Here is a 10890-nt window from a genome sequence, read left to right as displayed (position 1 = left end):
TGACCCAGGACAGCTTCCAGGTACTGAAGTACACACTAAATACAAACTAAATACACACTAAAATACACACTACCTGACCTGGAACTACTGACCCAGGACAGCTTCCAGGTACTGAAGTACACACTAAATACACACTAAAATACACACTACCTGACCTGGAACTACTGACCCAGGACAGCTTCCAGGTACTGAAGTACACACTAAATACACACTAAATACACACTAAAATACACACTACCTGACCTGGAACTACTGACCCAGGACAGCCTCCAGGTACTGAAGTACACACTAAATACACACTAAATACACACTAAAATACACACTACCTGACCTGGGACTACTGACCCAGGACAGCCTCCAGGTACTGAAGTACACACTAAATACACACTAAATACACACTAAAATACACACTACCTGACCTGGGACTACTGACCCAGGACAGCTTCCAGGTACTGAAGTACACATTAAATACACACTAAATACACACTAAAATACACACTACCTGACCTGGAACTACTGACCCAGGACAGCCTCCAGGTACTGAAGTACACACTAAATACACACTAAAATAAGTTGGAAAGCATCCCTTCTTCTGAAGACGAGGCTGGACATGACAGCCAAAAGAAAAAGGCTGCAGGCCTGATCCTGCTCATTCCTAGACGGTAAGTCTTGGGAGTTTCTTCTCCAAGTGTCAGAATGCTCTAAGGATTGCTGACACAGAGGAACACAAGCTTAAACACAGTGGAAATTGAAATTTCTTTCTTGCCTAAAATATTTTTTTTTTTTTTGAGTGTAGACAGTTGCCTATTTCAGCCTAGAAACTCAATGCAGGCCTGACCAAATCCAGGTTCAAAGTAGATCACAAAGCAACAAAAAATGTGTATTTGGCAAAGTTTTTGTAGGCTAATGTCTGGCTGATTTCCATATGGCCATTTGGAGACTCCAAAGGGACACTTGGTAACCAAATGACATTATGGGTCTTTAGAGGTATTTAGGACTATATGTTTTTATTTCAACAATACCACACATATTACTCATAAAAAAAACGATATTTTATTTTAGAAAACTGCTGTCACTGAACAACATACCAAAACAACTTAGGTAGATGAACCAAATAACTTCATTGTAGATAGTTGTCTTTAGGGCTGTATCAAGTAAAAAAGATCAGAGTATATAGTCCTATGTAAAAATTGCACAGATAAGAAACATCAATTGACCAAAAAATAAGTAGAAAATGTTGGAGTTGTACAATATGCTCCACTCTGCTGCCAGTAAACCCCTGCTGCCACCCCAGATCCAGGTCTCACTCCGCTCCCAGTAAACTCTTCTGTTTACAGACTTCTCACTGCTTATTGCACTGGTAGTTTTCTGCCAAAATAGTATTCATAAATACAAAGCAATACATTATATGTATGGGTAGAAAATCAATAAAGATAATTTATAGTCCTACATTAATTATATTATTGAAAATGTACAAATTGACTTTATGAATGTAAGTACTTGATATCTGCATTACATAATTTGCCTACACCTTTGTTCATTGTATGCATCAAACAATTGCACAAATTCATATGCCATATTTATTATTCAAAATCAGGCCTACTCATATGCATACTGAATAATAATGGAATAATATTTTGAAAATGTATTGAGATGCTCACCAATCTAAAATGGAATCAAGGCCATCGATGAACATATCTGCCACTGGAGCGCTGCTGCTGATCTCTAGTCATCGTCAGATTTGTGCTCTTCAGTTGCATCACAAAGATGATCTCTTCCGCAGTAAAGTGACTCTTCTGTTTAGCTTTCAGTAAAGTAAGTGTATAATCAAAAAGAACGGTCTAAAAGAAGTGTGTATATTCCGTGCGTAATGCTCTCAGTGCACCATGGGAAACGGCCACAAGTCTCTACCTGTTTTAGGCGGAGGCTGTGAAGCTGTGAAGCATAACAAGTTATACACCGTTGGAATCGGAATTTCATTGGCTGTAAGACTGACTGTCAGTCAGAAGTGTAATCGTCTACCATTGGCTCGCTGTATATGACGTAGAAGCTACATTGACTCTGTTGATTGGCCGTCAGCCATGGAAGCGGTGGTTGGCTGTACTGAGACACTGTTTAGCCAATAAGGATCGCGGAATCACATGGGAGGACTCATTCTCTCCCAGAGAGTCTATAGAACACAGAGTGTAGCCACCCGTCGCCAAGGGTAACAGAAGGTACAGAGAACACAAGCAATGTCTGCAAAGTCAACAAAGGACGTTTTATTGATGTTTTCCAGTTAGCATGTTTTTGTGAGAAAATGCTATGGCTAGTTTTGTTTTGATCTGGATACCAAGATCACAATGATTGAAGTTGTTTTTGGACTTCCAGACAACATTGAAGGTAGGGAGGTGCCTTCTTGTGTTGGTCTGTTCTGTGTGCTCTCCTGTTACATAAACTGGGATTGCTCTTGCTTTGTCTTTGTGATCCTAAAGAGGTGCGCTTCCATCAAATCGCGTGATTTGATCCTTTCGAACGATGTATAGCATGACCAGATTGATTGAAAATTTCACCCCCTTAATGAGTAATGAATAGCAGTCACATGTCTTCCGGCCTGAGGGCGGCTCGGTGCCACCAGAACATGCCTGACTGACTTCACCAACGTGTTCAATGTCTGTTTCCATTCAAATGAATGGGAAGTAAAAATCCGAACGCTACAAACTCGTCCAGCTGCATCTGATCTTGGTGAGGAGATTATATTCTGCTTTTAAAATAACCCCCATGTTAAAACTAAGAATATTGCTTTAAAACATGGTGGATGAATTCCCATCAATTCGAGAGATCAATAACAAGATATCTGTACCCCATCTCAAACTGATCACAGTTGATCGTTCATCCAAGCAGAATCTAAAATCTGTTCCTTCAATTCATTGATAAGAACTAAAATAAGTTTTCTTCTCACAAACATAAAAACATGAAAACAGAAACAAACCAATTTATCTACAAAAGTATCAAGTTTGTGTTTTTTATTTCAGACTCAGAGTGAAACATGAAATAAAGCTAGAAAGGAGAAAAAGTTTATTTTCCCCATGAAAACCTGGAAGAACGTTCCCAAGAGAACCAGAGGAAACAGAAGAACCTTCTGAGTTCTTGGTTTTAATAATCTGAGAAGATTTGAGACAGCGAGGTGGATGTGCTCCACTTCCTCTTCCTGTTTACTTCCTGTTTACTTCCTGTTTACTTCCTGCTCCCAGAGGAAGTTGGCCCGTCATCGCTGGTTGGTCAGTTTTACCTTCAGAGACAGAAGCCCCGCCTCCAACGAGTACAAGAAGCTCCAAGCTCTCCTCAGAAACGACCACATACAGGTACCTGTCTGTCTGACTGTCTCTCTACCTGCCTGTCTGTCTCTCTACCTGTCTGTCTCTCCAGGTGGGCAGAGTAGACTGTCTCACTGACTCAGCGTTGTGTCTAACTGTCTGTCTCTCTACCTGTCTGTCTCTCCAGGTGGGCAGAGTAGACTGTCTCACTGACTCAGCGTTGTGTCAGTCTCTCTACATCAAGAAGTCGTGTCTCGCCGTCTTCAAAGGACTGGGAACCCACGACTTCGAGATCCACCATGGTACTTCTCTGGTCTACTCTACTTTACTCTACTCTACTCTACTCTACTCTACTTTACTTTACTTTACTTTACTTTACTTTACTTTACTTTACTCTACTTTACTCTACCCTACTTTACTCTACTTTACTTTACCCTACTCTACTCTACTCTACTCTACTCTACTCTACTTTAAAGTGGAGATGAAGTATTTGATAATATGACTCTGGTTCATTTGCATTTTACCTCAGACAAGACGGGACACTGCATTCAAATCTGAAATTCAGCTAGCTGGTGATGTCACACGAACGGTTTGTCTCATCTGCTCAGCCTACGTTTAACAATACAATAATTATATGAAGCGAAGCCTGCGAAGCTCGTTCAGGCAGAACTCAAGTCGCGCTGCAGTCATGTGACACACACTACTCATACAACTCTTATCAAGTACCCCCCCTCTCAATAAGGCGGTCTATTTAAGCCCCACCCCCCTCTCAATAAGGCGGCCTATTTAAGCCCCGCCTCCCTCTCAATAAGGCGGTCTATTTAAGCCCCGCCTCCCTCTCAATAAGGCGGTCTATTTAAGCTGCTCAGACTGCTGGTTACTGCTGCTCAGTGTTGCTGCTGCTAACCAGACATCATTTCATCATCCCACCTCCACCCAGCCTCCACCTGCAGCTCTGATTCCCCCGGGGGGGAAGTTCCCCATCCTCACTCCCTAGCTAGGTGTCTGCTGACAGGATCAGAGCCTAGACCCCATACTGAACTCTGTATATATATTTGCATTCATTCTCAATAATCTGTTTACGTGAGTTGGCAGACTGAAATGTAATTATAAGATAATCATAATCTGAAATAAAAAAAAATATTTTCACAACCAACATGACATGACAGGGTCGATCAAGGTCGAGTTGTGTGCAGGGGCAGATGCCGAACCCTAACCCACCGGTGCAGGTGGTGCAGGCTGATCTAGTTCTTATTTGCCGTTTTCACAGAAGAATTGGAGTTTGGGATTAATTATATGGATATGCAGAAGCAATGGCTAAAGTGGGAGAGGACCCGCTACAAGACATGGCTGAAGAGTGAACTGATCTCGGTTTACGGTCTCAGCATGGCGAACATGCTAGCTTTATCATAGCCGATAAGCCAGTTCTGTTGAGGAGGCTGAATCTCCGTGGCCAACCTTTTACCGGAGTGCAGCATGATTCAGTATTTAGTGTCTCCACATCAAGGATCAGAAATTAATTATCCACACGGAGAGGAGGATAGGAGCACGAACACAAAACCAAGCGGTTTTCAGCTGGCAGCAGATATCTATACACATCGTCATGGTAACAGCTAAACTGGTGCGTTACAACTTCCTGTGGCACGTTTCTTTTTACGACTTATTTACAAACTGATCCAACAAAAACAACAGAATTGTAATGGTTACAGCACTAGATACATAATATAATAAATAAACAATTTTGGGCAGGTTGTGGAGCGATTTAGTGAAGGTCGTAGTGAAGGTCGTATGCAGAATCATTGAGAAACAGAATGTGAAAAAGGCCAGTTATCTAACCCGAATCAACCCCCGACAAGTCTTCTGATGGTGAGTCACACTGTTTATTTATTTTGCCGATGCGTCTGCCTGCTTCCTGATGCAGAAAGTGCTTAGATTTGACTTGACTTCTAGGTGGGAATGGTATATTGATCATGATATTGTGGCGTGTAGCCATGGCCGCTGGATTAGGCTGCTAAAGTTAGGTTAGCAGAGACGTGATGCGTTTGTGGTGCGGCAAGTTGATGAGACAGTAGCAGAGCACAGACTGTGTGGAGAATTGGTTTTGTGTGGTTTGGTTTCTTGGTATGCTTTATAGGGATGGGAATTGATAAGATTTTATTGATACCAATGCCATTATCGATTCTGCTTATCGGTCCGGTTCTTTATCGATTCCCTTATTGATTCCCGAATTTTCTGTGTGGAAAAAAAAAAGTAGGCCTACACAGGTTTTCAGCGTCAACGCAGCTGTTTTATTATCTCTTGAGTCTGAACACAGTGTAGAATGTCTGCCTAATAACATTTGAACATGTTCAAATAAATTACAATGCTACTTTTCTTAAAATGATATAACTTGGAAAACAAATAAGATGGTTAGATGGTTACCCTAAGATGTTTCAACATATTGCTGGTGTTTCCACCCTGGCTGCGTTCACACATAGCATTTTTTTCCCAACCACCAGCGCCCTTTCCTCATTAAAAGCAATGGGAAGCGGCCGCAAGGCGCACAAAAGGCGGCCGCTCCTAAAAGCGCTGCAGCAGCGTTTTTTTCCGTCAGAGCGGAGCGCTTTCAAAAGTTGAGAAATGTTCAACTTTTCAGAAAAGTGCCGGGTGACGTGACCGCTTTTTCCCAGCCGACCAATCGCGATCACAGAGACGCTGGCCGTTTCCCATAGCAACAACAAATATGGAGAAAGTGAAAGTGCCGGTGGAGAAATGGGACGTTGTAATAAGTGAATTTCCGTTACCGCAACAGCAATCATAAAGGCAGTATGGATTATACTGGACATGTATTGGAAATATCTGGTAAGCATTTGCTTGTTGCACAACACTGTTCTGTCTGATAGAAGTGCTAACCAGCCGGTTAGTGAGCTAGCAGCCGCTCGGCTAACCAGCCGGTCAGTGAGCTAGCAGCCGCTCGGCTAACCAGCCGGTCAGTGAGCTAGCAGCCGCTCGGCTAACCAGCCGGTCAGTGAGCTTGCAGCCGCTCGGCTAACCAGCCGGTCAGTGAGCTAGCAGCCGCTCAGCTAACCAGCCGGTCAGTGAGCTAGCAGCCGCTCAGCTAACGTCAGGTGACGTTCTTATTTCTCGTCACAAAAAGCGTTCCAGGCAGCGCTTTTTCCACATCAAAAAACGCTGTGTGTGAACACAGAAATGATAATTTTACAGACCTTACACGTAGCACTGTTGTCATCTTTCCAGCAGCGTAGACGCAGAGTTTGACGTCATGACGCATGAGTTTTTGCAATGCGCATGCGCAACTGTCAGGACATGCCGGCATCGATAAAAGGAATTGATTCCGATGAATCAGACAATTTGGAACCGGTTTTCAACCAGAACCGGTTCTCGATTCCCATCCCTAATGCTCTAAGCACCTTCCCATGGGGCTGAATGTAGGTGCTGCAAGCTCACCTATTGTTTATTGAGCATCCAGTGTCTCAGCAGGACGTCCCTCAGAGACAATCTCTCTCTTTCTCTCTGTCTCTCTCTCTCTCTTTGTCTCTCTGTCTCTCTCTCTCTCTTTGTCTCTCTGTCTCTCTCTGTCTCTGTCTCTGTCTCTCTCTGTCTCTCTTCTCTGTCTCTCTCTCTCTTTGTCTCTCTGTCTCTCTCTCTCTCTGTCTCTGTCTCTCTGTCTCTCTCTGTCTCTCTCTCTCTCTCTCTCTCTCAACATAGGTTGGCATCAGGCTACAAGCCCCGCACTGGCATCACCTATTATTTCCAATGCGGCGACTTTCAAGTTCAGGCATCCTGTCGCCGTCGTTCTCCTCCTCCGTACAGCTGGTCTCATCACTGCATATGCTATTGGGTCACTTGGTTTGTGGGTCTTTTGATGCATCAAAACTTTCAAAATCCTTAGTACCAACACTTAACTAGCCTGTGTTCCAGTACTGTACTCAGGCTTCCTAGTTAACAACCATTCTCGGGACGTAAACGCTGACGGAAATAAAGATGGCAGCACGCTAGGCTACAAATATAGCGTAAAGGCATTTTTAAAAATGGATTTTCTCAACAATGGCTTACTTTTACAATGTTGTTTTTATTGTGGTACATCTTAGTAATACACAAAGCTCTATGCAGGTGTATATTTCGTTGTTTCATCTCCACTTTAAGGCTCAGTGGTAAAATAATACTTAAAGGAAAGACAAAGGTGAAACAGGTGTTCTCATTTAGTGATCTTAGCCAAACAGACAACAGGAGTACAAGTAGCCCCGCCCCTATAGTGAACAGGTGGGGACAGGTAGCCCCTCCCCTATAGTGAACAGGTGGGGACAGGTAGCCCCTCCCCTATAGTGAACAGGTGGGAACAGGTAGCCCCTCCCCTATAGTGAACAGGTGGGGACAGGTAGCCCCTGGGTTAGGGTTAGAAGCACCACATCAGTTCAAAGTGAACTAAACCTTCCGCTTGGTTCAGTTGGTAGTTTCTCTCACCTACAGTTCTCCGGCACTGTGCTGAATTTCCGGCGTACGGACGTTTTAGATTCATAAACTATTCTCGCAAAAAACAAACAAAAAAAACTCACTCCACGTTGGTTTTTATTTTTGATGCGTTTTATCCAATCATGTTCAGCGAAGTGAAACAATATTTCGCAATTACCAATGGAATGCGAGTGAAGACGTTTTTTTAATCCAATGAACAGCGAGCTACTTTCTGTCACCGTGTAGCACCGACTCTGTGGTGTCAGTATGGAAACAAAGCTCATGAAGCTGGTGAAGATCCGCATCACTGAGAGAGGAAAAAACAACGGCAATGGGCATGGAGTGAAGAAACGGGCGGAGATACGGGAAACCGTTTGACACATGAGGTCGATCCCAGACGCATGAGGTCGATCCCAGACCCCAGACACATGAGGTCGATCCCAGACCCCAGACGCATGAGGTCGATCCCAGACCCCAGACACATGAGGTCGATCCCAGACCCCAGACGCATGAGGTCGATCCCAGACCCCAGACGCATGAGGTCGATCCCAGACGAATGAGGTCGATCCCAGACCCCAGACACATGAGGTCGATCCCAGATGCATGAGGTCGATCCCAGACCCCAGACACATGAGGTCGATCCCAGACCCCAGACACATGAGGTCGATCCCAGACCCCAGACTAATGAGGTCGATCCCAGACCCCAGACGTATGAGGTCGATCCCAGACCCCAGACGTATGAGGTTGATCCCAGACCCCAGACGCATGAGGTCGATCCCAGACCCCAGACGCATGAGGTCGATCCCAGACGCATGAGGTCGATCCCAGACCCCAGACGCATGAGGTCGATCCCAGACCCCAGACGCATGAGGTCGATCCCAGACGCATGAGGTCGATCCCAGACCCCAGACGCATGAGGTCGATCCCAGACGCATGAGGTCGATCCCAGACCCCAGACGCATGAGGTCGATCCCAGACCCCAGACGCATGAGGTCGATCCCAGACCCCAGACGCATGAGGTCGATCCCAGACCCCAGACGCATGAGGTCGATCCCAGACGCATGAGGTCGATCCCAGACGCATGAGGTCGACCCCAGACGCATGAGGTCGATCCCAGACCCCAGACGCATGAGGTCGATCCCAGACGCATGAGGTCGATCCCAGACCCCAGACACATGAGGTCGATCCCAGATGCATGAGGTCGATCCCAGACACGTAAGGTCGATCCCAGACGCATGAGGTCGACCCCAGACCCCAGACACGAGGTCAATCCCAGACGCATGAGGTCGATCCCAGACGCATGAGGTCGATCCCAGACACATGAGGTCGATCCCAGACCCCAGACACATGAGGTCGATCCCAGACGCATGAGGTCGATCCCAGACCCCAGACGCATGAGGTCGATCCCAGACCCCAGACACATGAGGTCGATCCCAGACGCATGACGTCGATCCCAGACCCCAGACGCATGACGTCGATCCTAGACCCCAGACGCATGAGGTCGATCCCAGACCCCAGACACATGAGGTCAATCCCAGACACATAAGGTCGATCCCAGACGCATGAGGTCGATCCCAGACACAAGGCCGCTGTGCTGCACTCCGATATCTGACCACACTGCTGGGAGCTCCAGGCCCATCGTCCAATAAAAGTGTGTTTCTGTTCAGATATGTATGGACCTGCCTGTCTGTCCGTCTGCCTCTCTCTTTAACCTGTCTGTGTCTAACCTGTCTGTCTCTCACCTGTCTGTCTCTCTGTAGGTAAAGACGTGCTGTATAACATCGTGGGTTTTGCGAGGGAAAGTGTCAGCGCTCACGTGACGACTCTGCAGCCGGACAACTTCCCCTCCGACAGGAAGGAAGCCTGGCTGGTCGACTTCTTCGCTCCGGTGCGTTGACCGGTCTAACTTCCAGGACTGGGATTGAGCCTAGTCCTAGACTAAGAATTTTTCCAATGGATATCTCCATTGAATTTTGTCTGTAGTCTAGGACTAGGCTCAATCCCTGTCCATGAAACCAGTGCCTAGAGTTTTATATAGTGTACAACACAAACCTTTCTCTCTGTGCGCACGCACACACACACACACACACACACACACACACACTTTGATTCCTTGTCACTGGTGCGTTGTGTTGTGATGAGATGGATGAGGTTTTTCAGTTCAGATTTCTTGATAACAGCCGAACTGTGCGACTGACAAATGAACTGGTTCAGTAATGAAATTGACATTATTAACATCTGGTCCTACTGATAACTGACTACCTGGTTAACTCACTATAAGACTGACTGACTGAACTCAGACTGCGGGGGTTCGGGTCCTGGAGGCTCAGCGGTCTGAGGCTCCATGTCATGTAAACCTCCTGGGGTGGAGTCTGACCCAGGGCCTTGGTCACATGTCATCCTCTCCCTCCTCTCCTGTCTCTCTCTCCACTTTCAACTGTCTAATGAAGAATGACAGAATGACATTTTCTGCTTTTTAAATAGAACAAATTGAGCAATTTTTATTGATAAATGTTTGATTGTGTTTGACCTGGTGAGGGTCGGTGTTTAAAAAAGAGAGCGCCGACCCTCACCAGGTCAAACACAAGCTTCATTAAGATGTACAGTGTGTTCTGTATGTTCTGTGTTCTGTGTTCAGTTTGCTGTAATGAAACCATATGAACAGTTAAGATCCTCCATTCATCCTAGTTTAGTTTTAGTGGGGCAGACCAATTGTGCATTTTATGACTAAAGCATGAAAGTTTCAGCATATAATCTACATACCCCAAGGTTTTATTTCAGACATGGAGGCAATTTGTATCTGACCTCTGGTGACTTTGAGAGGTCATTGACCTCAGCATTGCATTTTTCCAGTTTTTGCCCCATCACTCTGCATTATAATCATGTATATCTGTCTATCTATATATCTATCTATCTGTATATCCATGTCTGGAGCAACGCTTTAGTACCTGACCCTGAGCTGCCAAGCCCTTCTGATTGGGGCTGGGTGAAGGAAGCAATGGGATGGCAGCCACTGTGGACCCTTCCAGAAGCCTCACAGAGCTGCTACGAACTTATCCATTGTGGCTGCAAGAAAGGGTGTACTATGCGCTGCAAGTGCAAAAAGGCTGCCCTCAAGTGCACTGCCCTTTGCTCATGCTCA

General features: G+C 45.5%; 1 protein-coding gene across 1 annotated transcript in view; it reads left to right on the top strand.

Annotated features, from left to right (window-relative positions):
* The window catches only part of dnajc10 (DnaJ (Hsp40) homolog, subfamily C, member 10), a 37301-nt gene that overhangs the window by 10956 nt on the left and 15455 nt on the right, over positions 1 to 10890 (top strand). The window contains exons 13-15 of the mRNA XM_071898473.2: positions 3234 to 3344; positions 3484 to 3598; positions 9509 to 9636. Coding sequence (XP_071754574.1) covers positions 3234 to 3344; positions 3484 to 3598; positions 9509 to 9636 — 354 coding nt within the window. The remainder of the gene's footprint in view (positions 1 to 3233; positions 3345 to 3483; positions 3599 to 9508; positions 9637 to 10890) is intronic.

This window comes from Centroberyx gerrardi, chromosome 10 (assembly GCF_048128805.1).
Source record: "Centroberyx gerrardi isolate f3 chromosome 10, fCenGer3.hap1.cur.20231027, whole genome shotgun sequence".
Taxonomy (NCBI): Eukaryota; Metazoa; Chordata; class Actinopteri; order Beryciformes; family Berycidae; genus Centroberyx; species Centroberyx gerrardi.
Note: the sequence above shows the minus strand (reverse complement) of the source record. Positions and strands in the feature narration are given on the sequence as shown.